Source organism: Bacillus rossius, chromosome 2, assembly GCF_032445375.1.
Source record: "Bacillus rossius redtenbacheri isolate Brsri chromosome 2, Brsri_v3, whole genome shotgun sequence".
Taxonomy (NCBI): Eukaryota; Metazoa; Arthropoda; class Insecta; order Phasmatodea; family Bacillidae; genus Bacillus; species Bacillus rossius.
Genome location: NC_086331.1, coordinates 78,804,528 through 78,818,422, shown reverse-complemented (window position 1 = coordinate 78,818,422; position 13,895 = coordinate 78,804,528). Strand labels below are relative to the sequence as shown.

At 32.6% G+C, this 13,895-nt stretch overlaps 1 protein-coding gene across 5 annotated transcripts in view; it reads left to right on the top strand.

Annotated features, from left to right (window-relative positions):
* The window catches only part of LOC134529393 (solute carrier family 12 member 8), a 110,413-nt gene that overhangs the window by 24,169 nt on the left and 72,349 nt on the right, over window positions 1-13,895 (top strand). For all 5 annotated transcript variants that reach the window (XM_063363413.1, XM_063363409.1, XM_063363410.1 and 2 more), the window contains exon 4: window positions 7,216-7,361. In XM_063363413.1, the coding sequence (XP_063219483.1) occupies window positions 7,216-7,361 (146 nt within the window). The remainder of the gene's footprint in view (window positions 1-7,215; window positions 7,362-13,895) is intronic.

Genomic DNA, 13,895 nt, shown 5'->3' with positions numbered 1-13,895 from the left:
CTTCTTCTCATGGAAAGTACAGATTGTTTCAATGTCACATTGTTGTAATCTTAGATTCAAAAGGCTTTGATTCTTCTCACTTAACTCACTAAACCTTTTTAAATGGTCTGTAATATTTCTACCATAGTCTTTCTTGTGGCAGTCTTCACTCAAATAATGTCCAATTGAACACTTCATTTTAACACAATCATGTAAAATAATAGAAAAACTCACTGTAGGATTTTCATTTCATACATCATCCAAAACAATGCACCTATAGCTATATAAAAAACAAAACAAACACTAATATCATAGATTAAGCATTATGTAAAAGAGTTGCGACAATAAAAAATTGCAAACTTTCATAGAGATTACATTCCTCAACTGGCATTATTACTACCTCACACTTCTTATTTTTTTTCTTTCTGTTTGACAATCTCATTGCTTTGCTGAATGAGAATAAAAACACGCCCTATAGCAATATTTTTATATTTGAAGGAATAACATCACTTATTACAGAGCCACTCCTGTTGTAGAAGTTTTCCTTGTGTGTTAATTACCAGTAGCTTTAGAAAGATTTTACAGAAGAGACATTATGCATTCTCATTAGGTGTTTCAATTTTCAGTGCAGATAACATTAATTACTGTTATTATTTTATTTATACACTGCATTGTATATAAGTGTTCGCAGATCATCTTAAGCATTGTGTTTTCTTATTTGTGTATTGTTAAATTAGCAATTCCCAATCTAAATAAATTCTAATTTTGAGTCAGTGAATAGTGATTTTCTGCTAAATTCAAAATTTTTTTTTGGTTTTAATTTGCAAAACACCCTCACCAATTTTATATATGCTAAAGTACCTCAATAGAACTACATTCTGTGTAAATGTTAAATTTTTCACATGTGTCCCACACCGTAAAAAATTACGCTGAAAATGGAAAATTTCAGAAATATTCCATTTTTAACAGCCTGTAAATATGAAAGGACTCAAAACACCCCAATTTTCACCTATCTGCCACATAATACTAATACTGTAGTATACACATACAAGAAATCATTGGAATGTTTTATGTCCTTCATGGAAGGTTTTAGGCTTAAAGTTGGAAAAAAAGTCAATTTTGTTGGTAAACTTTGAAAAATAACAGAAAATATGTTAATTATCACAGCAGGAAATGCTTATAACAAAAATTAAACAGCATTTAGAGCTGAGTAAAATGTATGTTTTAAAAAGTTGTTACGATAAAAATTGAAGGAGATATAGCATTTTTCGTAAATGCTTGAAAATGCTGAAATCTTCATACGCCGCCATCTTCAAACAGGTGCCTAGACAAAAATTAAAGAAAATAATTTTTTATAAAATTGGTTTTGATCTCTCAAAACATGAACCAATGAATGGACAAATCTTCGGAATTTTTGAAAAACATGCAGCAACCAAATATTTTTTATTTGGTTGAAATCTCATGGAATGACCCATAGACAGAAAAAGTACTGTTTTATTATAGTAAGATAGATAGATTATTCTTACATTTTCGCATCCATGCAGTATACCTATGAAAAATCAGCATGCATAGCCCCACACCTATAACTATACGTATCTGCTGCCCACGACTTTTTCCGCATGGAATTTTGTATTATCTTGAACCATTTAGAAATTTAAACATTATATCATAACAGTTGATACACTTGTAGTAGTTTACTTATGTTCACAAATGATAATTTTTCTCACCTCTATTTCAGTCTTTGCAATAAAAATATGTTACTACCTAAATTTTGAGTAAATATGTTTCTACTTTCAAATGTAATGACGGGAAGACACTTCATAAAATGTCTTTGTAAACCACATTTACTGTTTTTTCCATCTCAAGCTAGAATGTAAAGATTGTCTGCATTACTGACCCGCGAGCAAGCTACATACATTTCATAGAGAGAGAGAGAGTGAGAGAAAGACACCTATTGAATGTCTATCTAACTAATTTTTTTATGAGAGAATATTTTCATTAAATAAATCATGAAATCATTCAACGATAAAAGCTGTTTATTTAATTAAGCGGACGGGTTCGCTCCAAGGAGAAAATTGACGCGGTGAGACCTCGTGGACATAGAGAAATGACACACACTCACTATTTGTGTGGCTATGAAACATGATTTTTTTCTGCAATTTAAATTGTAATATACAAAAAGGGTATTGAAAATTGAAACAAATATGGCGACACTATAAACTGTCAGGATATTTATTTTTTTCTTACTCTCTACTTAGTTCCTTACAATAGCAAAACTTAATGGCTTCTAATAATGCGTTGCAATTTTTGCTTTTAAAGCGTGTTTTTTTTAGTTTTTATTAACTCAGAATCGAGATAAAATATCCAATTGTGAATCTAAACCATCCTCACTATTTGTGTGGCTATGAAACATGATTTTTTTTCTGCAATTTAAATTGTAATATACAAAAAGGGTATTGAAAATTGAAACAAATATGGCGACGCTAATAACTGTCAGGATCTTTATTTTTTTCTTACTCTCTACTTAGTTCCTTACAATAGCAAAACATAATGGCTTCTAATAATGCGTTGCAATTTTTGCTTTTAAAGCGTGTTTTTTTTTTTTTTTTTTTTTTTTAGTTTTTCTTAACTCAGAATCGAGATAAAATATCCAATTGTAAATCTAAACCATCCTCGAATCCCCGTGAACTCACACACAAAATTTCATCAAAATCAGTCCAGCCGTCTAGGAGGAGTTCAGTGACATACACACGCACACAAGAAATATATATATAAAGATAGTTAGAGACAGTTAATCTGCTTCCATTTTTATGAATAGGAATAACCTTTGCTATTTTCCAGGATTTAGGAAAGACTTGTGTCTTTAAACTTACGTCAAATATGTGAGAAAGAAAAAAGGTACAAGTAAAAATGAACAACCTTTAAATAAAAATTTTGGAATACCATCAGGCCTGCAGGACATGGAAGATTTAAGGGACTTAATTCCCCAGAGTACTAGACTATAAGATTGTAGGAACTGAAATAGTATCGCAACAAGGATTGAAGGTTTTGGTTTTGATTAAGAACGTTTGTAGATCCATAAACACTGGCTAAATATTCAGCAAATACATTAGCTAACACAACAGGATCATTGTTGGTAGTACCATTAACTGTAAGAGTAGATTGTTCGTAAAAACCATGTCTGATTAGTGCCATAAATTCTTAGGGCTAGACTTGATGATATTGTTAATAGATCTAGTCCATTTAATCTTATGCTTGATTAGTACTTTTACATGTTTCCTATATTGTAAAAAATAAGTAATAAAACTTATTATTGTTTCTTTTATAAATTTTGTGGAAATGTTTTTTTAGATTTAAGTGCAAGTATAAGCTCCTGAAAGAACCAGCATGGGAACTTAGAAGCTTTTTTTTAGAAATTAATGGGAATAAAAGATTGATATTACACAAACACGTAGCTAGCTGATCAACAAAAAAGTCAACATCAGAAAAATCATAAAATTTAGATCAGTTGTGGTCTTTTATAGAATTGTAAAATCCAATAAAGTCGCCATCTTTATACTGCATCAACTGCAGTTGCAACATGGCGCATTCTTACCTTGCAAGGTGCTTGATGAATTTTTAACAGATAAGTCTACAGTCACGGGATGACTATGAATAGCTGTCTGATCAGATTTATATTTCTTTGGGGGTGACTTGAACATTTTAGTGTGATCGGTGCAGGTCACACTTAAAGATGAAACATTATTAAGGGCTAAATCTAACCCCAAGAAATCAGATCTATTCAAAAATGAAGAATTAATTATGAATGTTCATCATACAGATGACAATAAGATGAAATAGATGAAATAGGCCGAGGACCGCGCACGCACACGTCTGTAGGCTATGAACGCTCGGCCACAACTTAAGCTTCATAACATATTGACAATGGTAACCCCACTGTTTCAATTTTATAATGTCTTGATTTAGTTTAAGTAACTTCTTTGCCTTGCTTTTTGCGTGTCTAGACCCGAGTATCTCGGCAGGTTTCTTTGTAAGGCCAAGATCTCGAACAAAGTCATTTAATGCACTTTCTAGAAAAGTTTTGGTTCTTTTTTAACATCTACAGGTGAGAAATTACAATCAGAGGGAGAGCCAGCCATTTCATTTTCATTTTCAGGTTCAGAAGAGGGACAATACTGTAAATTTTTTGGACGCTGTGGTACTGGTACATCAGGATCATTAGGAACGGGTATAATTGCATATGGAATATTGCTTGGATACATAATGTTAGTTTTGTTCCTGCGTTAAATCCCTTCACATTCACAAAACAGACGTAGCAGTGAATACTGTGGTCTATAAGTTGTCACCACACCATTGGAATTCAGAATGGCAAAGCTGTTCACTCATTGTTCTCCCATTGTTGTAAACAAATTATGATCAACAAGCAAGAAAAACTGAGACAAAAGAGGTTGAAATTATGCTTGCAGTTTCTTATATACCGTACATAGGTGCTATTGCGCCTATGCAGCGCTCCAGAGGGGAGGGAACATATACCTTGGGAGGAGGGGGAAGAAGGAAGAGTGGGTGTAGAATGGCGGTTGGCATGCGGGTGACATCACAAAACAGATGATTCTACTTCAACATAAATGGGTAAAAATTAAGCACTGCACTGAAAAAAAACTATATTAGAGCCAAATCAAGTTAGCATCAACATTGCTATGAAATACTAGTAATCAATAATAGAATGTATTTATATAATATATTTATGTGTAATAACTATAATAAAATTAAAAAAAGTGTCATAAAATACACAACAGTATTTTTTCTTTCAGTATGCAGTGTACAAGAAAATAATAAAAATTTTAAGTCTCTTTTAGGGTATTGTAACATTGATAAAAAATAGTGGAACATTATGTAAAACGAGTTCAGTATCTATGTATTAAATAGTGATTGTAGGTTATTTGGATTTGAACAAAGATATTTAGGAAACTAACAATAGTACATTGATTACAATTTATAAAATCATATGTGTTATCTTATTACCTGTAAACCAAGGTATAATAATACACATTTTACTGTAAGACATGAAGAATAAAACTAACTTTAAATGTAGGTACACAATTTTCGAAGTTATTTGATAAATCATATAAAATTCAAGTGAGTGTCGACCTTGAGGCCGGTTGACACATCACAGTTTAATAAGACAAAAACTTGAGCGATTCAATGTTTGCGTTAGTGTGAAACCGCATTAGAAAATAAAATCTATTGTGTCATTATTTGTTTCCCAGTGTAAGTTTATCAAAAAGATTAACACAGTAAGTCATATAGAACACATATGAGGACAAAAATCTCTTTTAACTAGCAAGCAAAGCACAGCTCGAAGTATAGCTCACAAAGCACAAAATGGTGCCACTCAGCAAAACTTGCTGTGTTGTACAATGTTGCTGGTCTAGACTGTGAGCATGATTATACAGTATTGCCAGATGGCTACAGGTCATCTATTTAATAAATGAATCTATAAATCTTAATTAAAGCAACACACCTCCTAACAACTTAAGAAGTGCATTAGTGCATATGATAAAAAAAACTTAGTATAAGAATTTTAAAAAAATGTTACGTGGAAAAATTAAAATTGGATTCTGTTTCAGTTTGCAAAAGTCATCCTAAAAAACAATATAGAATGGCGCAATGAAACTCGCAGACCAATGTAATTATAAGTAGCATATTCCAAATAGTGAATGCAAGTATTATTTTGTACACCTACCAATTAAACTTTCATGAAGTAGCAAAATTTTTGAGACATTTGGAATTAATTTTTTGTTCCTGCTGGGCTTGTTAGCATTATAGAATGATTCATTTTCATTATAAATTACTGCTTTTGCAGTGCTGTTTGTACACCAAGAAAACCCCTTAAAAAATCAGTAAATAAAAAGGTGTTTTAAAGAGTCTCTCATTAGTTAGGTGAAAAAAATATTTTTCATTAATGCATGCACTTAGTAGATGATGCACTTGGCACATGGGGTGCATTCCCCACTTGCCCTTACCCTCTCAACATACAAAACATTGGCATAAATAATTTTATTACGTTTTTTGATAATTTTTAGTAATTGGTTAGGTTTTCCATTTCAATGTAAATAACAGCTGATTATGTTTCAGAGGTAGTCTTATGTTAGCAATTTGTTGTTTTGCTCTTATTTTTAATTAGTTCATGTTTTTAAATAGGTCTGTTAATTTACTTGTTTTAACTTTTAAAATCGTAAACATTATTATTGCCTATTTGCCTGGTTGGTTAATTTTTCAGGTGTAGTCATATATTTATCGGAATTCATTTTGCTATTACCTTTGTCTGAAGCATAGTGATTCAATTTGAAGGTAAATTACATCATTGTTATAGTGAGAAAGAGAGAGGCAAATGATGCCCTGAAGTGCAAGAGAGACAGACAGAAACAGTGGTTAGCCTAGTGTGGGAACTCAAAGACAAATTTATCAACACAAATGGAAAGAGACAGAGAAGGGAAAGCCCCTGGTTATATGTATGCACGCTTATTTCATTTTTTTTAAGTTGTACTTTGATTGGCTGATTTTTGAAACATTGTCTTAAACTTGTGTATGATTAGTTGTGGGGGTATTCAAGTCAGTCGTCAGTCATTTAATGGTCATTGTAATGAAATGTGATGGTCGAGCGATGGCACGAAAAATAATATAATTATTTAGTTGAAAAGCAAATTTCACTGCTGTGGTTCGGACGATGTTTTTTTTTTTTTTATTTTTTTTTTTTTAATATTTGGACTTTTTATTTAGAATTCTTGATTCCTGTGCTAAGCCTGCAGTGAGACTTGTAAAATATATTTTTAGTCTGTGAGTTCATGTGAAACCATGGGATTTAATAGCAATAATAAAACCTCTTCATTGGACATTAGGGTACCATTTGCAATTTGAATTGTTTTCTTGAATAAACACATTTTTTTTGCATTGTTTGGTGTATAACATGAAACAGTGTTGTGATTGGAAAATGGTGGCCATTCTGCTTGTTTGAATATCCGGTCAGAGGTAATAAAAAGTAGTAAAAATTAGTCATTGTTCTCTAGAGACTTTATTTTCATCTTGAATCATTTAGAGTAACGTGTTTATGAAATTTGAACAGTATATTCTAACCCAACTAATTCAAGTGTTTTATGTATGTGCAGTTCAGGCCTAAGCTAGTCAGTGAGGTTTGGATTGTTGCAAGTTACAGACTAGATTTGTTTATGTTTTCAGTTTCAGTGGTTCTAGTCTCCGTCCTGTCTGCAGTTGGCATTTGTGAAAGGTGTCGCATGGAAAGTGGTGGCGTTTATTTTCTTGTGTCCCACGTTCTGGGCTCAAAGTTTGGAGGTTCTCTTGGATTGCTGTATGTTTTTGGACAGGTAGGTGTAGAGAATGTTTTTCAATATACATAATAGGCTCTAAATGTTTATCTGCTTGTGTTATTTAAAAAATTAATACTAATTTTCATATTACCTTTATAAGTTTACAAATCATCATTGTGATTTTGTCTCCGAGGTGAAATAAAAATGCTACCTGGATTGAAGTAGCCCCTTTATTACAATGTTTTAAAAAAGCAGTGGTAAGTACAAAAATAACAAAAAAAACTTAAAATAAGTAAGAGGATACCATAAAACAAAAGACATTTATTACAATAAGGTGAAGTATTAGCAATTTTATATTTGAACCAAAACTCACTTAAATCTGAACCAAAGTAATCTTTATAGACAGATGACTTAAGAGAATAGACAGGTTGAGCTCAAGTCTCTGTCTTGGGTTCATATGGCATAAACTGAACTGTACTGATTTGCATTCCTATTTAAATTACAATTACTTGGGTTTTCCTGAATATGTGTCCAATGTTTTACCACTGCACCAACTGGCTTGGTATTTACAAATTTTCATTGTGGCATCAATGCTACACTCTTTATTTTCCCCAGACATCTGTTTTTCTCTAGTTTGAATCATTTTCTGTAAGAAGGTTGTAGATTGTACTAATTCACTATCTTTTATAATACAGTAGAGCACCCCTCAACCGGAATCATTGGGGAGAGGTCTATTCCGGTTATGGGAAAATTCCGGGTAAGGGGAGTTGCGGTAGGGCCGGCCTCCGGGCCGGTTGAATGACCTTCATTCAAGCAAGCTGGCAGGCACGTGTTTCTTATCTCTGTGGGTGGGTGCGTGCGTGAGCGAAGAGGATGATGAAGAGGGTTCGGGGGAGGTAGTAGGACTACAGCTGCAGTGTTGTGTTACTTCTGTGTTGACGTGCTAGTGATTCACACTTCCTGGAGAGTGTATAGTCACTGTCACGCACAGTTTACATTTCAAATACACAAGAATAACACTTCAAGCATCTCGTTTAAAAATACAGAGATAGAGAAATACAGGTAAATGTAGACTGTTTAACCACATATTAACGTATAAATAAATATGTACATAATACATATTTGTACACTAAATTATTGTCTACAAACTGAAAGCATCACACGTTGGAAGTAAATGTTACCCGCTATCACGTGTGTCAGTGTGTGTAGTGGGAGTCGATGTACATACTCTCGGACCTGCCGGAATTTTCTGTTTACTTGACATAGTGAAACAATAAAACTACTTATAGCATAAACATCTTTATAGTAATTCACGTCCGACGCGAAAACCAGCGGTGTATTTATGCAATGCGCGGGAAAGACTGGCTATAATTAGCTCTCTGACAGACGTTCGCGCGCGCGCCTACAAGACATGTACAGTCAGGCAAAAGCAAAAACACCTCGTTCCAGTGCGGAAATGTTTTGGAGATGTTTTGTAATATTTCAATTTTTTTTGGAAAATTAGTTTCGGATATCGGGAGTTCCGTTTGTGGAAATTACGGTTGAGGGGTGCTCTACTGTACTGTGAATTGAAGCTGAAATGAAAATAAAAGTTTTACAGTTAATCTTTAGTGAAAAACCAAACTTCAATCAATACATATTAAGTTCTATGATATAAATATTTAAATAATAAAATTATGCCAAAAACATAAATATGTGTATAACTTCATGTTAAGAAATGTTTATCTTACAGCCAACCTTAGGATCAGAAATAATTTTAATTTTTTTTTAAATATTGAGCTCTTAAAATTAACTTAACCATCATAAAAATGTCTCACATAACAAATATTTGAAGAAAACTAGTATAATGGTAGAATAATGAGAACACAATAAGCAAAAAGTGTAAATATTGTAACATTGTGAACTTTTTTTTAATTTGATGTGACAAAACATGAAATGGTTTTTCACAACTACATATATAACACATCTAGGGCAGCCATAAATGTTTTAAACTAAAATTTTTTTTAACTGCTGAGAGAGTTGGAGCTGTTCTTGTAGCAAACAATGTCCACAGATGATCACTTATTATTCATGCTCGACCTGGTCAAACTAACACAGCCTAATTAGATACATCACTTCATGTGCTGGCATCATCCTCTGTTGAGGCCAGAAATCAGACTGTCAAGCTGACTACAATATATATGGACCAAATCCTGGGATTCAGCTGGTATGGGCTGGGGCACATAATTGATGTCTCTGGTTTTACTAGGACTTACAACTGAAGGAAGTCAAAGACCTGTTTTCCTTAATTTTCGTAAGTAAATTTACATAATAGCTTCTGAAACAATTTTGCAAAGTTTAAAATAGCTTAGGAATGATTTTTGACGTGACAACGTCTAATAAATCTATGAACGCTGGCTGCACGCACAATAAAGGATGACTCATTGTCCCGTTACGCTCATTGTTCCATTACGCTCATTGTACTCTTGCACAGCATCTATCTCTCTTCCACTTGATTGGAACAACCATCAATTTGACTTTTTCGAGGCACATTAAACTTGAAACACTCCCATTCGCTTCCTACTTTTCCTATCATCGTCCTATCCTTAACAGAATAACACATATTGGAAGAAGTTAAATAGCAAACATGTATAAAAGTTATAGTTAAAATAATCTCTTCGTTAAAGTAATAAACATATTTGAATTAATGAGTGCAAATAAAAGTAAATTTATCAATTAAATTGTAGATTTCATTTCATTCCTTCTTTGTATTCATAAAAAATAGTGATAATTCAATCAAAATGATTCAATTTTATTCATAAAAGTATGCAATCATTTCATCATTGTTTTTTTATGACGTCACGTTAAACTATTGTCCGTAAACCAACTTTACAAACAACCAATATCTTTTTACTCTAGTTTTTGATTTGGAATCAGTGCTGTATCAACTAATGAGGCTACGGAAAATTTCCATTAGGAATTTATTGGTTCTAATTTAATTGACACCTAAGGGGCAAGGTATGTTTAGTGAGATACTGGCAGAATATTTACGTAACTCTCTCTATCATGAATTATTTGGCTTGTACAAGTATCCTACCCCTTTGTAAAAATTGTGTATGTACTAATTTTACACAATACAGTATGGAACAACAACTAATAATAATAGTTTAACAATTAATAATAGTTTATAGTTTTTGTGTTAGTGGCAAACACTAAAAAAACTGAAAGTTTAAATGGCAGCATCTTGGACATGTTAATTTTGGTATGGGCACCATAATGTTGTTTGCACAGAATATGAAACACGAGGTCCTGTGGTTCATCCTTCATGACATATTTTGTGTAATGCAGGATGCAGCGCAATCTGTGTTCTTCAGTTGGTCGATGTTTCCATACCTTTTCTGGCTGACTGTTTTTTACAACACCCCAGATTGTTTTTCACATGCCGCAAGTTTTGGGCTACCAGGTGTGGTGCACGTGCTACTTCAGAACCTTTTCCAATTCACCCTCCTGGAAATCTTATCCAGGTAGGCTTGAACAGAAGGAGCAAAATTAAGGGTTGCACAATCCTGCTGGAAAAAGTGATTATCGATACTATGGGTAGGGAGTTGTAGAATGAACCACTCATGAAACATGACAAGGTAACTGTGCTGTTGTGCTGGTCCATTAAAGAAATATGGTCTTACCATATGGGAACAACTGCTGCCTACACCATAACATGAAGTGATGTGTTTTCAAGTATTTTGAAAGTGTGGATTTTCTTTACTCTAGAACATAATATTTCGGTAATTGCTCTTGTCCTAATTGTCACATTCATTATTTAAAATCTTCAATCTGTAGCGTGACAAACATTTGCAGCAAATTCTTACATGATCGCTTAATTTCATCATGATCTAATGTTGTTGTGTAGGAAATGCAGTTACAGATCCTTCTGCAAATTCTTTTGTAAACTGAATTCCAGCACTCCCAATTCTGCCAAAAATTTGTGCACAGATGTCATTATTGGAAACTACATGGAGATGAGAATTCGCTGGCTTCTTGTGATCCGTTTCTTTGGGCATTTAGAACATATGCGAACTGTAATATTTATTTTTAGGATAAATTATTGTTTCAAGAAAAATCTGTCACTTTCTTTCGGGGTGCTTTGTTGAATTTTGCATGAAAATCTTCTAAGACCTACCACGAAAAACATTCAGTGTAAGCTTTTCCTCCAATATGATATTATGGTATAAAAAATTCCATTCAATTTTACTTAATGAATTTATGGAATTTTGGGATACTGTATTTTAAGGTCATAAATGGAATAGCCATGTTTGGCTCCAAGGAAATTTTTTTCTCAGTGACATAGTTTATCACTCAAAGTTTGTGAGCAAACATTGCAGTTCAACATCTCTGAAGTTGCTTGAATTTGTGTTTTAGCAAAAATTTGTCTTGGGCATTGATTTAATAACAACTTTGATAAGTAATCCATTCATATAATTAATTTAAAAAAACCTTTATTTTTAATTTTAAATATGTATATTGTTTAAACTTTAAAGCCAAAGAGGAAAATTGTATTTGTGTAAACATAGTCTATATTTAATTTTCATAAGCTTAAAATTTGAAAACTGCAGTTATTTAAAGAAATTGTTTTTTTATTCAATTGCTAGTTTAAGGCTTGCCTGAACATACCTATATTATATGGTACACTTCATTACTTTTCGCCATATTTGAGGTACAATCTAGATTGAGTTTTGAATGCTACACTTTCTCATAGCCAACACAATTTACTTACCAAGTGTGTTCTGTCTTTGAATTGTATGTTATTCTATTTGCTATAATTTAATTTATGCTAAAATAACCTATTTTTCATAGAAAAATATATAGAGACAGTTTTCATTGTTACTACTTTAGTTTCATTGCATTAAACTAAGTTATAAATCAGTACAGATTAATTGTGGATGATAATAACTGATTAATTATTCACATTTATTAATTACTATCATTATAACAGGTGTTTATGAAATGTGTTCTTGTGTCATGCTTCCAAACTTTAACTGGGACTACTATTAAGTATATAATATCTCTTGCCAATGGTACCAGGGTCACATGCCATCCAGTTAAAAATTTTATCATTCCATAAGTTATAAAAATTTAAAAAAATATATATATATTTCAATTTAGCTGCTTTGATAACTTATTCCTTCATTTAAATCTGCATCACATGGTTGTGGATTATGTGCATGCGCATTTCAGATGGTTCAGTGTCAGCTTGCCTGATGGCAGGTGCACCTAGTCGTGCCCAAAAACGTTTTTAATTCTGAAATTCACATGCCATGCAATGGCAACCTTTTATTCAGTGTTGCAGTGTTTCACGGTGTGCATTTTATTTATTTTTTTAATCATACACATTTTTCCCCCCATTTTTACTTAACGTAACTGTAATTTACAGTAAAAGTGAGGTGGAATTAAACATGAAATAATTTTACATGAAAAAGAATTAATTTTATTTTTGTTGCAAATTAAATGGCTGTATAAGGGTTATCTGCAGTGTTTTATCTTAATTCTATAAATATATTTTTTAAAAGTTTCTTTCATCAGAGAATGTGTATTGTGCTAAAATTATGTATCTTTAGAAGAGTGAAAACATATTTATGAATTATTTATTGCATAGTAAAAATGAAAGGTTTTGTTATAGACATGCTTAGCTTTGTATCCTTTGGATGTTTTTCTCGATCTGCCACTGCTAATAAGTTATAATATAAATAATGTAGTAAAATGTTTCATTTTAAATCCAAAATTATTCAAATTTTTTTCCCGTAAAATTATGTTGCAACCCAATGTATGTGGCAAAGAAGGCTGGCACTGGTACTCAGTGAAGCTGATTGCTAATCTCAAGTGACTGACTTGTTGTTCCGGACCAGCCTGAGAAATAATAGGAATGAGTTGTGGATTGTTCACATTACTCTTTTGAGAATTGCCACCTGATGAATTCTGAACCTAATCCCAGGAGTGACAGGCTATTTACAAACCACTCATTCAATTATCAATCCAAGTATGACATAGTTATGCATTTACATTTTATATATAATGTATGCAAATGTATAGTAGACTTCTGGTAAAGAACAGTTGTCAGGGAAAAATCTTTCTAACTAGGTACCCTTAAAAGTGCCAGTGAATAGATACTATCTGCCCCCTCCACTTTTCCATAACACACAAAAGCAATTGTTTGTACATATTTGAAAATAACTGTAATTATGTGCCCATCTCCCTCCCCCTCCCTTAACCATTCCTAAGCTAGCCCACTCAGATGGGATGATAACACATGCAGAAAATGTCCCATCGTAAAAAAAAAAGGGATTTTTGTGCCGATTCCCGAACCTTTTTTTTTTTTTATCTGTATTCAATGAGACAGGTATGTTCATTTCATCTAAAAGTAGATGAATGGAAAATATAACTTAACTACCATGGTTTTCTTATGAACTGTAGGTATTTGCTATCACTTATGCAGTCCTACACCACTTTACCTCTACGAACAAATCATATTTCTATATCCCTCTGATCGCTGACTCAGGGATGAGTATTCCATGAAACCAAGATGTCCATTGGTTCCTCTACTTTTTGGAGACACAAAAT